This window comes from Drosophila bipectinata, chromosome 3R, assembly GCF_030179905.1.
Source record: "Drosophila bipectinata strain 14024-0381.07 chromosome 3R, DbipHiC1v2, whole genome shotgun sequence".
In the NCBI taxonomy this organism is placed as follows: Eukaryota; Metazoa; Arthropoda; class Insecta; order Diptera; family Drosophilidae; genus Drosophila; species Drosophila bipectinata.
The window spans coordinates 13,431,822-13,448,868 of NC_091739.1; the positions used below are offsets into that span (position 1 = coordinate 13,431,822).

At 42.8% G+C, this 17,047-nt stretch overlaps 8 protein-coding genes across 17 annotated transcripts in view; 4 read left to right on the forward strand and 4 right to left on the reverse strand.

Moving 5' to 3' along the window:
- Positions 1-4,426, reverse strand: part of Mical (Molecule interacting with CasL) — a 40,103-nt gene extending 35,677 nt beyond the window's left edge. For 5 of the 9 annotated variants that reach the window (XM_070280920.1, XM_070280918.1, XM_070280919.1 and 2 more), the window contains exons 1-2: positions 4,288-4,416; positions 3,491-3,519 (exon numbers count right to left, since the gene is read on the reverse strand). The gene's annotated coding sequence lies outside the window, so the exon portion shown is untranslated. Of the gene's footprint in view, positions 1-3,490; positions 3,520-4,287 lie in introns of all 9 variants that reach the window. The other 4 variants (XR_011443066.1, XR_011443065.1, XM_070280923.1 and 1 more) reach the window with 2 other exon arrangements.
- Positions 4,427-4,658: 232 nt separating this feature from the next.
- Positions 4,659-6,005, forward strand: LOC108129493 (superkiller complex protein 8). The gene is made up of 4 exons (XM_017247482.3): positions 4,659-4,803; positions 4,859-5,153; positions 5,205-5,443; positions 5,500-6,005. The coding sequence occupies exons 1-4, from the start codon at positions 4,801-4,803 to the stop codon at positions 5,959-5,961; spliced, it is 999 nt and encodes a 332-aa protein (XP_017102971.1). The 5' UTR covers positions 4,659-4,800; the 3' UTR covers positions 5,962-6,005.
- LOC108129495 (protein NDUFAF4 homolog) lies at positions 5,990-6,815 on the reverse strand. Its single transcript, XM_017247484.3, has 4 exons — positions 6,671-6,815; positions 6,516-6,607; positions 6,205-6,451; positions 5,990-6,138 (listed from the first exon to the last, which is right to left on the reverse strand). Exons 1-4 carry the CDS (start codon positions 6,813-6,815, stop codon positions 6,017-6,019), a joined length of 606 nt encoding a protein of 201 aa, XP_017102973.1. The 3' UTR covers positions 5,990-6,016.
- A 182-nt stretch (positions 6,816-6,997) lies between these two features.
- Positions 6,998-8,683, forward strand: mtTFB2 (mitochondrial transcription factor B2). Its single transcript, XM_017247480.3, has 4 exons — positions 6,998-7,510; positions 7,570-7,709; positions 7,769-8,085; positions 8,139-8,683. Exons 1-4 carry the CDS (start codon positions 7,030-7,032, stop codon positions 8,563-8,565), a joined length of 1,365 nt encoding a protein of 454 aa, XP_017102969.2. The 5' UTR covers positions 6,998-7,029; the 3' UTR covers positions 8,566-8,683.
- Positions 8,684-8,694: 11 nt separating this feature from the next.
- On the reverse strand, positions 8,695-10,377 carry LOC108129494 (uncharacterized). Its single transcript, XM_017247483.3, has 3 exons — positions 10,079-10,377; positions 9,361-9,463; positions 8,695-9,284 (listed from the first exon to the last, which is right to left on the reverse strand). Exons 1-3 carry the CDS (start codon positions 10,196-10,198, stop codon positions 8,899-8,901), a joined length of 609 nt encoding a protein of 202 aa, XP_017102972.2. The 5' UTR covers positions 10,199-10,377; the 3' UTR covers positions 8,695-8,898.
- Positions 10,378-10,639: 262 nt separating this feature from the next.
- ohgt (E3 ubiquitin ligase component cereblon) lies at positions 10,640-13,024 on the forward strand. Its single transcript, XM_017247479.3, has 5 exons — positions 10,640-10,795; positions 10,854-11,081; positions 11,137-11,791; positions 11,848-12,350; positions 12,408-13,024. The coding sequence occupies exons 1-5, from the start codon at positions 10,774-10,776 to the stop codon at positions 12,713-12,715; spliced, it is 1,716 nt and encodes a 571-aa protein (XP_017102968.2). The 5' UTR covers positions 10,640-10,773; the 3' UTR covers positions 12,716-13,024.
- On the forward strand, positions 12,759-16,173 carry LOC108129498 (Niemann-Pick type C-2e). Of its 2 annotated transcripts, none has more exons than XM_070280924.1 (3): positions 12,759-12,880; positions 15,527-15,634; positions 15,696-16,173. In XM_070280924.1, exons 1-3 carry the CDS (start codon positions 12,859-12,861, stop codon positions 16,010-16,012), a joined length of 447 nt encoding a protein of 148 aa, XP_070137025.1. In that variant the 5' UTR covers positions 12,759-12,858; the 3' UTR covers positions 16,013-16,173. The 2 variants fall into 2 exon arrangements, with proteins under 2 accessions (XP_070137025.1, XP_017102975.2); XM_017247486.3 differs by lacking the exon at positions 12,759-12,880 and adding an exon at positions 14,780-14,984.
- Positions 12,940-14,538, reverse strand: Fancl (E3 ubiquitin-protein ligase Fancl). Its single transcript, XM_017247481.3, has 3 exons — positions 14,202-14,538; positions 13,132-14,133; positions 12,940-13,075 (listed from the first exon to the last, which is right to left on the reverse strand). Exons 1-3 carry the CDS (start codon positions 14,322-14,324, stop codon positions 13,037-13,039), a joined length of 1,164 nt encoding a protein of 387 aa, XP_017102970.2. The 5' UTR covers positions 14,325-14,538; the 3' UTR covers positions 12,940-13,036.
- Positions 16,174-17,047: the final 874 nt, after the last annotated feature.

The following is a 17,047-nucleotide window of genomic DNA, read 5'->3' on the forward strand; positions in this document are numbered from 1 at the left end:
TCGCCTGTCAGCACTTTGAATTTCCATTGAAGAGCCACCCATTAATTGGCCTTCGCTGTGACTTTCCAAACGAGAAAATGCAATTTGTTTCGATGATTTCAATTGAGAAATTGCAAACTATTTAAACGGTGGGGTTTGCATGGCAATTCCAATCAATAAATCACAAGAAGTGTTTAGTCAATAAAAATATTGAAAACAAAGGGTGGAAGAGCCAGGCCATGAACTTGATGGTCTATAGTCTGAACTATAAACTCTACTGGCTGTTTTTGTTTATAAACTGGAACTGAAAATCAATATATACTCTATAGAAAGAAGGATAAACAAATTATGCATAAGGATACCATACTATAACCTTTCTTTGGCTTCATTTTTTTTTTTCAGAGTGACCTCATGGATAAGGATATAAAATTGTAGAAGAAACCCACCCCCTTACATGGGGATAATCCACAACGTATGGCCCCGAACTTCTTAAAAAATTGAAAAACTTCTAGTTGCCAGAGAAGTTTTGTTTACATGTCCATCCGCCCACAACAACCACCCCCTAAAAAGGAAGGAGTGTCGGTTTTCCAAGCGAGCTAGGAAGGTGGTTGCTCCGCCATGCCACCATAGAGGCTGTCGAAGCATGAAAACTTAATCATATTAAAAGCCAGCTCTGAAACCGGCTTTTAAACTAGGCAAAGGGCCACCTAGCCACCGACTACTGGCTGATTAAACGATACAGGCTGAGTGGCTGAGTGAATAATACGAGTAAGTAAATGAGCAAAAGTTAATGCCTGACTGACTGGCTGAAAATAACTAACTGGAAAAACTAAAGCCTGAATGAAAAACAAGAGAGGCAGCAGCGGCACAAAGGTAGGCGTAGCATGTAACAAGTAGCATGTTGTGGTGGCTTGTACTCGACACACAGGTAGCTCTATTGCCGTTGTCTCAAATAAATTATAGACAAGTGCATGCCAGCTACTGGCAGCAACAGAAAAACAGAAAATTGCAAATTCTTATTCATTGGAGCAATGTTGAATTTTCACATCACAGAGCCAGCGCGAGCGCCATTTGAGGGAAAAACAAAGCAACGACCTCATACCTCAAAAACAAAAGACAGCTTACACATGGTCTTGGGTCATGGTCATCCAATGATGATGATGATGACGATGACGATGTCTGTCAGGTTTTTAATTAATAATACAACTCCTCCTGCTGGGGGTGGTGCTCCTTGCACCACCAGTGGACATCTTTGATGATGGATTTTTGATAAATTGTGAAAGTGCTCGTCGGCCCAGACGACAGCTAATTGACGCCTTTGGCCCCACCCACCGCCCATTCCCATTTTCCCAACATCTGGGCATACATATGTTATTAAAATGGCGATAAAAATGCGATTAATAATGAAGACTCGCACACACAAAGCCCATCACGTGAAAGGCCAGAAAACACAAAAAAAAAAAAAGAAATCGCAGACGTCTTTAACAATTTTACGCGCTCTCTTCGACTCTAAAAGATACATAGCTCCAAGATAGCTAGACGACTAAAAATAGAAGTAAAAGTAAGTGCAAGGGGGCTTGGCCTTGGCCGCCGTTTTATCTAAAATAGTTAACATTTTATCAGACTGAGGGGACTGAGTGCGCGGTATCGGTTTCCCATTTATGGGTTAATAGGGAAGAAAGATAGATAGGGCTCCTCGAATTTCATATCCATGGCAGGGTTTCCATGCTATTCAAGTCTTTTGGCTTGAAGTTTGTAAAATTTAACTGCATAGCTGTTTTTTATGACCTGACTGTTGGTTAACTTTTGAATCTTCAAGAGATTATAAACTTTCATCTCGTAAATTGAATAATAACATGTTTTTTTTTAATTTAAGGCAACAACTAAAGGCCATCAATTTGCCACAATTTAATGTAAAACTTAATGGCACTACCCGGCCATCTATCATCCTGTTGTCTCATATTTGAGTAAAGGGAAAACCTGTTACCCTTACACGAAGTCAACATATGCTAATGACCACTGCTATTACCACCTAGCTAACGCCATTAACGCCTCTCGAGAACCACCAAGTGGCTTATGAAAATATTTCACACATGCCGCAAAAAACAAGCAGACAGAACACATGTCACACCTCCTAGAAACTAGGCCTCAATTAGGGCCCAAATATTAAAGCCTTTAATGACATTAGCCCTGAAGCAATCGGAGTGAAAACAATAGCCAAATGAGTACTATATCTTATCAAAATATTTCAATAGCCACGCAATTGCGCCAAAATTATGCAGACACGCAAAACGGCCAAGAGAGCTATAAGAACCCGATGAGTTCTACTCGATTGTTCTTGGGCTTTGGCCAGTGCAATGTCATGTCTGGGGATTGCCTTGGTGGGTGTACTACGAACATACATACTCGTAAGTGTAAAGAAAATTGCTTCGGCGGCAAAAAAAGATCTTGGGAGTCAATGATCCAGGGTTCAACGAATGGCGATTAAGCCAATGGCTGGGTGTTATCAGTGGACTTTAGCGAGTGGCTTGATATTTCCAATCTTCTGCAAGTTCTGTTGGGTTATTTTCCACTTTAAATATGGGAAGCTTTATAGAAATGTTTAGGAAATGTTTTAGTTCACAGACCCTATTTGTGGAAAATGATGTCAAGGCTGATACTTCAAATCTCAGCTACTGGTTTTTTGCTGTCTTGGCAGTACTTTTCCCCCTGCTAGCTTTTTTTTTTGGCCAACTCCAAGCAGCATGTCACTGCCACGCCCCCTAACAATGATGTCATACAGACTTGTCTCCGAAACGTTCCAGTTTCCCCAGCTTTTGACTTTGTCACGCTTTTCCCAGCGGGCGATTTTCCACACTTGACTTTGTACTTCCTCCCGCTTTCAGCTCCACCTCAACTGATTTCTTTTTTTGTTTAAATATTATGTTTTTTTTCGAGTGCATTCCGGGCTGCAGTTGCTCATCGACTTGGGCTTGGGCTTTGGATGCACTGGGGGGGCTGTTCCACTGTTTCATTTTCTTTTTTTGCGCCTGCCCTGGATTTCCATTTTGTCGTATTTGGTTTTTCTGCTAGCGATTGTGAGTAAAAAGTTGTGCCGCACTAATGGCAGCTGTGAATGCATTTATGTTTATGGTCTAGTTTTTCCATTCTTTTTTCCGCTTTTCCCCACAAGCTTTTTTTGTTTTGCTCACATTTCTAGCACCTCTTAAGGGCGACCATTTATTCTTATCCCCACAAGTCACATTAGTGCGAAGGCTGATATATTATATATTTTTTTTAAGAAATCAAGAGAATACTTTATATTTTTTTTTAAATAAAAAACATTTCTAAATAATAAAAATGCAAATAAAATACCAAAAAGAAAAAAAGAGATGATTATTCATCGGAGCCCATGTGTGAGATCATTTGCATACCAATCAGATACGATTACATAAATACCTCGAATATATATATATATTCTCGATTGGCATTCTTCTGAGACACCATTATCGATCACCTGCTTTGGACTCACCTTGATAATTTACCGATTTTCAACTGGAACTGTATTTATTTTTGGTGTTTTGTGTTTGAAGCGATTTGTAGATTTGCAGGTCGGAAGAGTGTGCGATTATAATCGCGCGAAGAACCACAGCAAAGAGGAGATATGAGGAATGAGAGGAAAGACGAGATTAGAGAGATAACTTGCACGGAAACCGGTTACCGTTATTGTTTACACCAAAATTCGGAAGTGGGAAGCGACGGGGGAAATGGGAAACACGTCTAGGGGGGGATGGGGGGCGCTCGGGAATCAATAAAACAAACACTCCACTAAAAACTGAAAACAGAAAAACACATGGAAAGTGCCGGACTGCAGCCAGTATACAATTTTCTATATTTTTGGTTGCTTTTTTTTCTCGGTTTGGTGCACAAATAGGCGAATCGCTAGATGTGAGATGTGTGAGAGATCTAGGAAGTGCGTGTGCAGCATTTATTTTAAATAAATAATCTTAAAAAAATACGAATAATTCGTTGGTTGCGTTGAGGAGATCTCAAAGATACTCGGTATTGTGCCTCTTGGGCTGCTGCACAAGCACTCACACACACACGCACACATTCACATCTGCGAGGCTTCACTGTATGTATGTTTATTAATATATTCCAGACACGCGGCCCACAGAAAATACACATTCGATTCACGGCGGCAGCGGCAGCGGCGGCGACGACAAAAAATTCTCACATAAAAGGAAGATACACTACGCATAGGCCTTCCTGCGGCGCGTATCTCAAGGATTCGCTTCTTATATAACGCTCTGGCACTGCACCACTTACACTTTTTTTTGGCTGGCTAAATCGCGTCCGTTCTTTTTATTTAATAAGATTTATTCAGACACCCGCGCACGGACGACCGCAGAGTTGTGTAGTTTCGTATGTTGTGTGAATTTTTTCCGAGGCGTTCGTCCACTCCAATGGCGAATGGCGACTCGTGGCGAATGGCAATTGAATCAGCTGTTTGAAATCCGAGAGATACACGAAAAGCCAAAAGATACTTCGGTAATTTTATTTCAAAGGAACAAATAGAACATAACTTTTTACTGTTAAATGAGCTATCTATTCTTTATTATATATAAGCAATTATATACTTCTTTTATTTTTAGCATTAGACCATATTACCAGGTTTAGATACGAAACGGTTAAATTTTCGAATTTCGGACCCACTGTAAGTTTAGTGTGGCTGTAGGGATTTTTTGCAGTGTTGGAAAACGATGCTGTAAACGGTGGGATTTTTCACTCCATTCCCGCATTCCGAATAAATATTTATACTTTTTCCTGCATTTCATTGGAATGGTAAGTTTTCTTTATTAAAAAATGTGAAGATATATATTTGAAAGATTTTCTGCAGTTCTCGCTGTTGCACAAGGAGGAAAATGCGCACGAAAACGCGCTGTGGGCCTGCACCTGGGGCCGGGATACAGAGCCGGCCGACCCGGAAGACGGCGCCACGGAGCCCGAGGAGGAGAATCCTTTTGACTTTGAAAAAAAGGAGAAGCCCCCAAAGGACTTCATAGTCACCGGTGGACTCGATGACCTGGTTAAGGTGTGGGACGTGCGGGAGGACAACACACTGCAACTGCGCCACAAACTTAAAGGACACGCTCTAGGCGTTGTCTCTGTGGCAGTCAGTTCCGATGGCAAAAGTAAGCGAGAAAGCTATTTTCTCACAACCTCACTAATCGAACTTCTTACAGCCATTGCCAGTAGTTCTCTAGATTCCAGCATGTGCTTGTGGGATGCCCGGACTGGAGACAGAAAGCACTTGCTCACGTTTGGCCCTGTGGATCTTTGGACGGTGGGATTCTCGCCCTGTGATAAGTACGTTATCTCCGGGTTGAACGACGGCAAGATCTCAATGTACAGCGTGGAAACTGGAAAGGCAGAACAAACCTTGGACGCCCAGAATGGAAAATACACACTGAGCATTGCCTATGTGAGTTCCGCAACAAAATTACCATCCTCTCTAAGCTAAAAATCTTGTATTTCTAGAGTCCCGATGGCAAGTACATAGCCAGTGGAGCCATAGACGGTATCATAACCATCTTTGACGTGGCTGCGGGCAAAGTAGCTCAAACCTTGGAGGGTCATGCTATGCCGGTGCGGAGTCTTTGTTTTTCGCCCAACTCTCAAATGCTGCTGACAGGCTCAGACGATGGTCACATGAAGCTCTACGACGTGGCGCACTCGGACGTGGTGGGTACTCTCTCTGGGCACGCTTCCTGGGTGCTCTGCGTGTCCTTCTCGGATGATGGTAAGCACTTTGCCAGCTCCTCCAGTGACCGCAGTGTCAAGGTGTGGGACACATCGGAACGCAAGTGTTTGCACACCTTTACTGAGCACTCCGATCAAGTGTGGGGAGTGCGCTACAGCCCGGGAAACGATAAGGTGGCCTCCGCCTCCGAGGACAAATCGCTGAATATCTACTACTGCCCGCCAAATGCCATTGTGTGATTGAAGTTCCGTATAATAAAACGTAGGCTTAAAACAACTAACAATTGGCATTTATTTAGTTACTGCTATCGGGTTTGTTTTGAAGAAGCTGCTGCTTAGCCTGCGTGAGAAGCGTGTCCTTGTACTTCTGATCGGGTATGTACACGTTGAAAGTTTTAAAATAATGTAGAATGTTTTCTATAAAATGTAAAGAGTGAAAGAGATCAGTAAAAGGTTTTTAGGTCTCGAGACTTTAGCTCTTACCAACATGAGGCTCTTTGAGCTTGTATTCATTAGCTATCTTATTAACTGGCCAGGATTCCGGATCAAGTTGATGATCATTGATGAACTGCAAGGCTTGCCGCAACGTACACCTTCCTGGGGTAACACGTGTAGGCTCCAAGTAACCATATTCAAAGTCTTCCGGAGTCTTTCGGTCTTTGGGGAGAACTCGCTCCTCCTTTGCATCTGCCGCCGCCTCCGCTTCCTGTCGATCCTTAACTCGTTGGATCTAGTCAGTAAAATTAAAGATTAATATATATATGTCCACTACGTTTCCCGTTTCCGTAACCCACAAATCGATCCTGCGAGGTTACATAAACATCTTTCAATCGGCTGTCCAAGGTGGCGTCCTTGACATTTAGCTTATCTACAAACTTCGGGTCAACTGTAAGAGTAAAGTAAAGCTTAGAAAACAGCAGACATATTTTAAATTTCGTAGGATTCTCACGTTCTAAAGTCCGCTCCATGTCCCTCAAATTGGAATCAAATTTGGGTGCCGGTGTTGGCTTCTCCCGTTCCAGGACACGATGGGCGCGATTTTCCACATTGAAGCGGTTAGCCTTGCGGATCACCTTCGAAGCCAGTTGACCCATGGCGGAACAGAAGTGGGTTTAATTTACGATTCGGCCAATTTCACAAAAATAAAAGTTGGACCGTAAACATAACCAAATCGAAAAGTGTTGGGAAGTGATTAAGGTGTCAAACAGCTGATGTCTAGTGTTGCACAGTACCGCGCGCAACAGATGTAAACAAACTGAACGTTAGCTCTTTTTTAAACTCTACTATTTTGATTAAAGAATCCTAGAAATGCTGCCTCGAAGATGCAGCTGGATTCTGGCCAGGTGCCTGTACAGTACCAAGGCGAAACGAGAACTGAAAACCCGCTACAGCGGCGAGTTCCCAGAGAAACTGCTCACCAGAAAACAAAAGGCGCCCGCGCACATGTACATCGCCAATTCGGAGGCTGCCCAGAGGATTGGCCAGTACCTGGAACCACATCTGCATCAATCCGGCTGTGATACAGTCATGGAACTCAATCCAGGAACGGGGCACTTTACCCGGCATCTACTGGACAAGGAGACTCAGTTCCGGCGGATTATTCTTCTCGAGAGTATGGACCATTTTATGCCTCGCCTTCAGGAGCTGCATTCGCTTTACCCAGAGCGTGTAAAGGTGCAGCAGGGAGATTTTGTTAATCTATGGAAACTCGTCTACATGGACAAAATGGACGGAGGTAGCCGCGTTATGGACCTCCTCAACGATGTTCCCCGAAAAGCCTTTAACGATGGTGAGTAAAAATAAACCCATATGTAATGTTGATCTTTAAAACCATTATCTCTTTGGTAGATGTCAACATGCTGGTCTTTGGGGCAGTCGGTTCATATCATTTCTACAAGCATTTGATCAACTCGCTTATTTTTCAAACCAGCCTCTACAATTTGGGACGCTGTGAAATGATTCTGGCCATGCCGCCACCCATTTACATCGTAAATAACACAAAAAATATAGCAGAAAATATTTAATCAAAGAGGTTTTATCATTCTAGCATCTCACATGCACCAATGAGATTGGTTATCTCATTTACCGTGCCACCAGTATACTGTTTCAGATCCTATATAAGCACCAGTTTATAGCTAAAGTGCCTAGGGAAGATTTCCTTCCCATGCAATCCAATTACACTCTCACCAAGGGCAGCAAGTTGGGCAAGGTGCGATCCATCAATCCGGAGTACCTCTACCTAGTGAAGTTCACACCTCGTCGCAATCTTCACGAACTTGTGCCACCCCAAGATCTTCCTGCTCTCTGGTTTTTTATCAAACAAAATTTTGTTAGCCGCCGAAACCGCATTATACCCAACTTGGAGTAAGCATAAACGGCTTATGTTGTATATTATTTAAATTATTTATTGATTTTAGGAAATGGGTGCCTGGATGCGGCCCTCGACTGATTATAAATCCGCACAAATCCGAGCCTCTCCAGCCCACCTATCCGGATGAATCCCCCGAGAAATTGCCCCAGTACTCCAGCCAGAGTACAACGATAAGTCTGAGGAACTATTATCCGGGCATTAACATCTATACCCAGTTTGGGGACCTTGGGCCAAGTCAAATGTTGACTCTATTTAGCCAGTTCCGACAATGGCCGGAGTATGCTGAGAGCTCATTCCTGGCGTCGTTGGAAAACGCTTTGCTCAAACTAGAAACTGCTACCGATGAGCAGAATTTAGAGGATGGAGTCACGTTGCCAGAGGAGGATGATGCAGACACAGAGGAGCTTCTCGAAGAGGAAAGTCCCGCCCCGGCGGCAACGGCAGCCAAGGGACGTAAAAAAGCTAGTTCCTAATATGTTGTTAGTTGGTTTTAATTAGCTAGGTTTTCCCACATTAAAAACTGATTGAAGTAAGGAATTGAATAATAACTAAATTTTAATTTATTCAAATTTGAATTAAAGTACACAGAAACACAGAAGTCATTTATCAATCTTAACATATTAAGTAAAAGGGGACTGTATTGCTATTCCACCAAATTGAATTTGAATAGAACCGTGAGTATTTTTGTGATTTATAAAACATTAAGCACCTATATTTAAAGACTAAAAAAAATTCGAAATGTTTTCACTGGCATGTACGGAACAACATAAAAAATTATCTATTTTAAGTTTTTCTTCCATCTTGTTCTAAGCACACTTTCCCTGGGCCAGCAAACGACTGCCGCGAGAGCATTTCTCAGCCAACTCGAGATGGTAATCTGGAGGAGCCTCCTCGGCATCATCTGCGATACGAGTTACCAAATGCACCGATAGCTTCACACAATCCACCATCAAGTTGGTGGGATTTACACCCAGCACATAGGTGGCCTCTTTGTAGGGACAGGGATTCTCCTTGACGTTTCCAAACTCGTAGCAGGTGTCGCGAATCATAAAGTAGTTGTTCTTCGAGCAAGGATTCTTCACGCACTCGGGTATGACCCGCTCCTTGTAGAGCACCAGCATCTGTCCGGCCTCACATGGACCCTGTCTGTAGGCCGGATAGCAGGCATCCGTTTCCGGATAGTACAGAGTGGCTGTGCGTGTAAAAAGAAACGGGGAATCACACAACATTGTTATGTCATCGATGGATAATTATTCAATATTATTCACCTGGGGCACAGTCGCAGACCCAGTCATTCTGCTGCTGCTGATCGCCCGGGTAGAGCAACTGGAACTTGGGGCACCGCGCCGGGGAGTAGAGTGGCTTGCGACCCTGAGGGCGAGACCAAAATGGAGGATGATGAGATCGTGAGACAATATTTATTATCAGTCTTAAATACTCTCAAATTGAGGTATGGAAATTTTATATATTTTTAAGACTTTGTATACTCTTTTAGACAGTATTATAGTTTGGAACAAAATAGCAGTGAGGGTGAGGTTTAATTGTTATTTTAATTATTTAGTCTTAACACAAAGTAAGTGGTTTAAATATTTCTTTTTTTCTGAGTATGAAAAAGAAGCTATAGCTATAATTTATTGGAAATTCGACTTAATCTTCAAATAATTAAAAATCAGATCACGATAAATACATCTATTCCGAGGAATCTTTTTACTTTTTATCATTAATTGAGATGTTTTTGTTTCTACCTTTATTCAAATTTTTAATTAACTACCCACGTTTTTTCATGCGTCATAATTTGTTTATAGTTTTTTATAAATCAATTAATTTTGACTGTATTTATTTACATCTTCAGACAGACCCCATTTGGTAATTTGTTTGTTCGACTGGATAGGGTATTTCCAGCTTCGCAATCTCCAACTGGTCAGCCGCTCTCGCCTTGAAATTTCTTATCAAAGCTGGTCATTAGGGTTTCTTGTGGCCACTTACCGCAAGGTTGGCCTTCTTCTTATCAATGTCTTGATCCTCGACGAAGGCGATTTGGGCACGCGCCACTTTCCAAAAAAGTGCCAAGAGCGCACAGATCAGCATCAGGCGGATATGGGCCATTTTTTTTTTTAAATCTCTTTTTTTCTCCTCTCTGTTTTGATTAACGTTCGTAAAGATATGTAACAACAATTCAACTTTCTTTATTTGTTTTTATATTAATCCGCTTCCGAGCCGCAATCAACAAGCGCTGAAGCTTCGTATTAAGCTTATTATTATCAAATCGGCTCAGGCTAGAGATGTGTAAGCTTGGTTAGTGGAATAAGTCGATGATTCGATAGGAGATCGATAGCAGAATGACCATTTGATTAGTTTTTCATTTTCCCCAAACCTGAGAGCAATAGCAGTTATGTTTGTTCGGGATATTGGCTTGGTAGTACCTCAAGAACATGAGGAAGGCAAAATTCTTTTGGGCTAAAAAAAAATTCAACTTTGTTGACCTGTGTAATTTGGCTCTTGAATTCGCCGCAATTCGGCTCTTATTATAGTTTTCCAACACTAATCGCTCAGACAAGTATGTATGTTATCGAATGACTACCATCTCTATACGATATTTTCCTTTGTCAAAATAAAAAGTAAATAAATAAAAAATTTGATCCAGGTTCGAAACAAACCACCCACACACCCTGAACGGCCAGATGGACGACGAGGAGACATCAGGTGGGCAGAGTGAAATATTTAATATGTTGCAATAACCCCTTAATCGGAATACCCACAGAAATCAATTCTGGGCAAGGCCATCAAAATGGGGAGGACCAAATCGGGGACAGTGCAATAGAAGACCATCAGCCTGAAGATGTCTTCGAGGATGCCTTCGAGGATCCCGTGGCCGCAGAGGTCGAGGTGGAGGCACAGCCTCTGGATCCTATCGACGACGCTATCCAAGACGATTTAAGCGGAAATCCCCCCAGCAGCGACATGTCATTGGAGAGTCCAGGAAGCGAAGGTAAGCTGCGTGAATAGAAACCCCCTGGAGATGAAGCTATATACTTTTTCTTCAGACGACTCTGACTTGGAGGCCCTGCCCCGGTGGATGATCCCCGAGAACCGCCTGCGCTCTGCTGTGGACATGATGGTGTCCCAGGCCCGCACCCAAAACGGCGGAATTGCTGCCCTTTTGAATCGCGACAACTTCCTGCAACGGGTGCGCAGCATAGTATTTAGCCAGGAGAGGCGACGCAGTCGCACTAGCGACGAAACCAGCCAAGATGGAGGAGAGCAAGCGGAGGAGCCAGCCCAGTCCATGCCACGAACACCCATCGACATTGACATGGAGGAAGGAGTGCGTTTCGACACAAACCTGCCGGCGGAGCACTCCTACTTCGGCAACCATTTGAGCCGTGTGCCCGGCGTAGATTATTTGGAAGTGGGCAGCACCCACCACATGCTTATCTTCCTGCATCAGCACATCCTCTTTCCCGGCGAAGTGCTGCCTTTTATGATCGATGGCAGCCTGTTTGATGATGAGATGCCCGGATTGGATGGTCTGATCTTTGGAGTGGCCTTTCCTCTAATGGAGCCGCTCGAGGACAGCCCCCATAAGCTATATGGAGTTACTTGCCAGGTGTATGAGAAGGGGGAAAGTGGTCGTCAGTTGGTTTTCTACAAATCGCGAGCTTTGCAGCGCATCGTCATCGACTGCAATGACATCCAAGGGTAAGCTTTGTCATGTCCTCCCCTACCAAACTCTAATAATTACTTTTCTCTTTCAGGCCACCACAATACATCGCACGCAATCCGACGAGCAAGTGCTTCAGCAAGGTTAAGATTCTGCCCGAACACTTTCTACCAGAGCCACTAAAGTGCGTGGATATGGGCTCAATGGCCAGATTTAGAGACATCCCCTCGATGCGCGACAAATACCGACGCTATCAGTTATCCAGCACCCCTTGGCCTGCAGATGCCTGCCAGGAATATGCCTACGAGGAGATCGTAGAACGGGCACGCAAAAAACTGGAGGTACACAAGATTGACACCATGCCCCGGTGTCCCATTCAGTTGTCGTTTTGGCTTGTGCGGAACCTACATCTTACCGAGAAGATGATGAGGCTAACCTTCCTTACGGATTCGGTCAACAAGCGACTTCAGCTCATCGGCAGCACGCTCAAGGAGGAATCGCTCTTCTATTGTCGCTACTGCAACAGCAGTCTAGCCTACTGTTCCGACCTTTTTGCCATGTCCAAGCATGGGGTGCAGACGCAGTACTGCAATCCCGGTGAGTACCTTGACTTGTTCTGCGCCGAGGCACTGACTAATGTGGTTGGTTTTTCAGAGGGCTATATACACGAAACTAACACCGTGTACCGGGTGATGTCGCACGCCATCGGCTACAGCGGCGAGCCATCTACCAAATTCAGCTGGTTCCCCGGCTACCAGTGGCACATTATCCTTTGTAAATTCTGCGCCCAGCATGTTGGATGGGAATTCAAGGCTGTCGAACCTAATTTGGCACCCAAAGTTTTCTTCGGCCTGGCTGGGTCGAGTGTGCGGATCGGAAAAGCCAGCGATAGCACTCCGGCAAATGGTAGCAGCTTTGTGGTACGCAACATGCTGCGACTTATCTCCAACGAGATGGAATGAGGCTGGCGCGTTGTGAAGCGATTTCTCAGTTGTCACTGCTGCAGCTGTTTCAGGCGTGGCCAGTAGGGCAATGCTGTGTTTATTTCGTTTCACAACTATAATTTTTGGTAAAACACATACTGTTCTCTGAATGTTTCCCACGAATGGAGAGCATTGGTTTAAAACGTAAGATTGATCTACATATTATCGCTTATATGTTCTTTAGTTAAAGTAAATTATACCTAATTGATATTTAAGATATTGTCAACATAAATTTTCTCTATGATAAGTTGATTATTTGTTTTTAAAATTTTTTATTGAAAAACACTATTTTTGTACGAATTATTCATCCAAAAGGGCGGCAAAAGAAGTGGATAGTTTCTGTAAAGACAGTATGGGTTAGGATAAAGGAAATGTGATACTCCATGCTCACTTACCGCCTTGCAGAATGGGCACAGACCAAAGGATACTTCCAGAAAGGTCTTACCCTCCAGTTGAGTTTGAAACCACTCCTTCAGGCAGGCTGCATGACACTTGAGAACGCATTTGGTATTATCACAGGATACGAGGGGCACCTCGCCCTTGTCCAAGCGGTAGGAGAAGCATATATTGCAGCGCAGGTCCTGATTGTCCTCCTCATCCATTTTTTGGTCCTGGTCATCGGCCCAGTCCGGCATGGGAAAGAAGAGCAAATCAAAAATCCGCAGCAGGTTCTTGTACATATCCATCTCCGAATCCCAGTTCCCAAGTCCATCGCTGAGGACATGCCGCAAGCGACTCACTTCGTCTGTGGGGCCGATGATCTTTATCTCCATAGACGCCAAGCAGGCGAAGGGGTCCAAACTGGTAACCTTAAGGTACACTCGATCTTTTAAAGGAAAAACCCGTGAATTATGTTTCGTGGTCGCCGGCGATGGTTGCAGGACATGGCACAACTCATCGATGTTCATGAAATTGTCGTAGAACGGCCGCAAATCTTCCAGCACTTTTAAAAACAATACCAATGCTTCCTCCAGGGAATGGGCGCTTTTCTCGAGCATTTCACCCAGTGGAATGCAGTCTGGAACGCTGTGATCCAGTAGCTCCAAAGAGGGCAGACCCAACTCTAGGTAATGTTTTTCGAAATCTACAAACTCGCAAAAACGGATCCTTGTGTATCCTTCATTTATCTGCAGACGGTACTCGTTGGGCTTGTGGAGGGCAAGGATGTCAGCGAATATATTTCCTTGTGGTGGCGTTATCTTTGGGACGTCTATACGTTCCTTGGGCGGAAGTAGCTGCGGCAATCTGTCCATAAAATCCTCCAGCATCCAGTCTTCCTGAACTGTCATATTGGTGGCTGTATACAGTTTGTACTCGAATTTTTCCATCACATATAGTTCGAAGTTATTGAGGGCCGGGTAGTGAGGCAGATATAGTTTCAACCTAAGCCAGTTATCCTGATTTATACGAGATAAAGATTAAAGATTTTGGCGGGATGTTCTATTTTGTTTACTTGAATGCTCACCCCACACATAAAGGTTCCGCGAATGATACAGGATCCGTCATCTTTCACATCAGCCAGCAACCCAAGATATTTATCGCAGAGAAGCTGTTGCAAAGATTCTGAAGAAGATTTTTTTGTGTCCATGATATAAAATTCAAATTTCAAGTTATAAACAAATATCAGCTGGGAAGGCAAGGCAAGGAAAATTAGAATCCACAAAGTCCACACATCAGCTGATAGTAATCGATAACTTTGGCGGGAGCTTTTGAGTATCGATTAAAATTTTTAAACTGATTCAAGAATCTGTGCTAGAGTTGCTTCTCATTTGAATGCTTTCTCATGTACAACTACAAGGAATTTAGCATAGCTTATTTGTTTACCGGCTGTTTTTTGGAAACATTTGTAGCACAGTGGCATAGTTTGGTTTGCTCTCTGAGCTTATCAGCCAAATTTACGTTATTTACTGATTTGATTCCGCCCTATTTGCTCTTCGTCAGAGCGCAACACCTGCAGGCCACACTGTTTTTTTTGTAACACCTGCGTGGCGGCCCCGGTATCAATAGCCGCCAAAGCCTGATAACCCTCTCTCCTGAATTGGTCATCGATCGCTGGTCAGCTATTTAAGGTTCTTCATCGTTCCCTGCCTTCCATTCACGATTATCACTTGCGTTCGCGCGTACCGAAGACTTTGTAGTTCCAGGGAAAAGATTAAAGTAGCTTCCCCCACAGCAAAAATGTTGCGAATTATCCTGGGATTGACTCTGATTGCGGCAGTGTCTGTGGGCGCCACGGAAGTCCGGGAGTGTAAGTAGTAAAATCACGTGACGCTTCTGAATACCCAAATCTCTATTTTAATATTCAAAAACTAATTAAAAAACTAATTTAAAAGGTTATAGTCATGATTACAGTACAATTATTTAAAATACCTTCTGATCGTTAAAGATTGAAATAAAAAAGCAGAGATAGTTTTATCTCAAATGAGTTTATTTTAATTTAAAAATAAACTTGAAGACAGCCCATAAGAAGATAATGTACTATAGGCTCGTTTCCATTTAAAAGGTAATCAATAAAGTAGTCCAATCAACTTATTACTGAACTTGTCTCCGTGATTCACTTCTCTGATATTGACTTGGAAAACCCCATAATCTTGTTTAAACTATAGTAACTATTGCCAAAAATATTTCGTAGAATAAAAGATTATCTCCTATTCCATTGATAACAGCTTATCAGAGAATGAAGCCTCCTAATCTCTTCCAGATTACCCCTTCATGAAGGGGGCCTAGGCATAGGCTACTTTTTTGCTTACATTTTTTTTTATAATTTTTTTTATTTTACTATTTTTACAGGTAAAAACAAACCATCTCCACTGGGCGTTAAAGTGGCAGACTGCGATGAACCACCATGCGTGGTATACAAGGGGTCCTATGCCGTGATGGAAGTGCATTTTCTAGGCAGTATGTTTTAATATTTGGCAAATATTTTGGCACTCCTTGATATCCTTGAATCCTTTTGCAGACAGAAACAACATCAAGAGTATCACCGCCACCACTACAGCCAAAGTTTTGGGCATGAATCTTCCATATGCGTTGCCCGAGGAAGTGTCCAATGTCTGTATAAATCTCCTCTACGGCGCCATGTGTCCCATTGACAAGGATGAAGATGTCACCTATCAGTTCAACTTCTATGTGGACCCATCTTTTCCCGAAATCACGGCCGATGTCACTGTTACTTTGAATGATGTCAATGGAGATGCTATCACCTGCTTTGTGGTCAGTTGCAAAATCCGAAAGGGAGCCACTGCGGCAAAAAGCGATTCAAACTTGTTGGCCTAAGTGAGCCAAAAATACACAACGTAATTCCACCGATGTTGTCCGACTGAATATACCCCATTATTTGCTTAAAAATAAATTCAAAAGTATTACCACTTCCCTAGAAATGGACTTCTTTAGAAAAATGGGGGAATTCATGGGAGTGGCCATTTGGCCCACAACGATGTCTATATCTTTGTCAGTTTAGATCTGATCTTTGAGCTGAATACCTTAAACGATTGGTAGATCGATTCTCTATCAATCCTCAACAAAACCTCTGTACAAATTTTTTGATCGATTTTTCACAATTTTTCTGATGGACTCCTTCGAAAAATGGGGAAATGCTTGTGAGTGGTCATTTGGCCCACAACGATGTCAATATCTTTGTCAGTTTAGATCCGATCGTTGAGCTGAATACCTTAAACGATTGGTAGATCGATTCTCTATCAATCCTCATCAAAACCTATGTACAAATTTTTTGATCGATTTTTCACAATTTTTCTGATGGACTCCTTCGAAAAATGGGGAAATGCTTGTGAGTGGTCATTTGGCCCACAACGATGTCTATATCTTTGTCAGTTTAGATCCGATCTTTGAGCTGAATACCTTAAACGATTGGTACATCGATTCTCTATCAATCCTCATCAAAATCTCTGTACAAATTTTTTGATCGATTTTTCACAATTTTTCTGATGGACTCCTTTGAAAAATGGGGAAACGCTTGGGATTGGCCATTTGACCCACAGCGATGTCTATATCTTTGTCAATTTAGATCCGATCTTTGAGCTGAATACCTTAAACGATTGGTACATCGATTCTCTATCAATCCTCATCAAAATCTCTGTACAAATTTTTTGATCGATTTTTCATCAATTTTTCTGATGGACTCCTTTGAAAAATGAGGAAACGCATGGGATTGGCCATTTGACCCACAGCGATGTCTATATCTTTGTCAGTTTAGATCCGATCTTTGAGCTGAATACCTTAAACGATTGGTACATCGATTCTCTATCAATCCTCATTAAAATCTCTGTACAAATTTTTTGATCGATTTTTTAT

What these genes read in the sequence shown, in the direction of transcription:
- Fancl (XM_017247481.3), bottom strand. Translation starts at nt 14,324, where the DNA reads ATGGACACAAAAAAATCTTCTTCAGAATCTTTGCAACAGCTTCTCTGC. An exon ending in GCGGAACCTTTATGTGTGGG is followed by an intron (nt 14,134 to 14,201) that starts GTGAGCATTCAA and finishes CGTATAAATCAG; the next exon opens with GATAACTGGCTTAGGTTGAA. An exon ending in TGTGCCCATTCTGCAAGGCG is followed by an intron (nt 13,076 to 13,131) that starts GTAAGTGAGCAT and finishes CTGTCTTTACAG; the next exon opens with AAACTATCCACTTCTTTTGC.
- mtTFB2 (XM_017247480.3), top strand. Translation starts at nt 7,030, where the DNA reads ATGCTGCCTCGAAGATGCAGCTGGATTCTGGCCAGGTGCCTGTACAGT. An exon ending in CCGAAAAGCCTTTAACGATG is followed by an intron (nt 7,511 to 7,569) that starts GTGAGTAAAAAT and finishes TCTCTTTGGTAG; the next exon opens with ATGTCAACATGCTGGTCTTT. An exon ending in CGCATTATACCCAACTTGGA is followed by an intron (nt 8,086 to 8,138) that starts GTAAGCATAAAC and finishes TATTGATTTTAG; the next exon opens with GAAATGGGTGCCTGGATGCG.
- LOC108129495 (XM_017247484.3), bottom strand. Translation starts at nt 6,815, where the DNA reads ATGGGTCAACTGGCTTCGAAGGTGATCCGCAAGGCTAACCGCTTCAAT. An exon ending in TAACCTCGCAGGATCGATTT is followed by an intron (nt 6,452 to 6,515) that starts GTGGGTTACGGA and finishes TTTACTGACTAG; the next exon opens with ATCCAACGAGTTAAGGATCG. An exon ending in GCTCAAAGAGCCTCATGTTG is followed by an intron (nt 6,139 to 6,204) that starts GTAAGAGCTAAA and finishes TACATTTTATAG; the next exon opens with AAAACATTCTACATTATTTT.
- LOC108129494 (XM_017247483.3), bottom strand. Translation starts at nt 10,198, where the DNA reads ATGGCCCATATCCGCCTGATGCTGATCTGTGCGCTCTTGGCACTTTTT. An exon ending in AGAAGAAGGCCAACCTTGCG is followed by an intron (nt 9,464 to 10,078) that starts GTAAGTGGCCAC and finishes TCTCGCCCTCAG; the next exon opens with GGTCGCAAGCCACTCTACTC. An exon ending in GGTCTGCGACTGTGCCCCAG is followed by an intron (nt 9,285 to 9,360) that starts GTGAATAATATT and finishes TTACACGCACAG; the next exon opens with CCACTCTGTACTATCCGGAA.
- LOC108129493 (XM_017247482.3), top strand. An exon ending in AGTCAGTTCCGATGGCAAAA is followed by an intron (nt 5,154 to 5,204) that starts GTAAGCGAGAAA and finishes AACTTCTTACAG; the next exon opens with CCATTGCCAGTAGTTCTCTA. An exon ending in ACACACTGAGCATTGCCTAT is followed by an intron (nt 5,444 to 5,499) that starts GTGAGTTCCGCA and finishes TTGTATTTCTAG; the next exon opens with AGTCCCGATGGCAAGTACAT.
- ohgt (XM_017247479.3), top strand. Translation starts at nt 10,774, where the DNA reads ATGGACGACGAGGAGACATCAG. An exon ending in GGACGACGAGGAGACATCAG is followed by an intron (nt 10,796 to 10,853) that starts GTGGGCAGAGTG and finishes GAATACCCACAG; the next exon opens with AAATCAATTCTGGGCAAGGC. An exon ending in GGAGAGTCCAGGAAGCGAAG is followed by an intron (nt 11,082 to 11,136) that starts GTAAGCTGCGTG and finishes CTTTTTCTTCAG; the next exon opens with ACGACTCTGACTTGGAGGCC.
- LOC108129498 (XM_017247486.3), top strand. Translation starts at nt 14,915, where the DNA reads ATGTTGCGAATTATCCTGGGATTGACTCTGATTGCGGCAGTGTCTGTG. An exon ending in CGCCACGGAAGTCCGGGAGT is followed by an intron (nt 14,985 to 15,526) that starts GTAAGTAGTAAA and finishes CTATTTTTACAG; the next exon opens with GTAAAAACAAACCATCTCCA. An exon ending in GGAAGTGCATTTTCTAGGCA is followed by an intron (nt 15,635 to 15,695) that starts GTATGTTTTAAT and finishes ATCCTTTTGCAG; the next exon opens with ACAGAAACAACATCAAGAGT.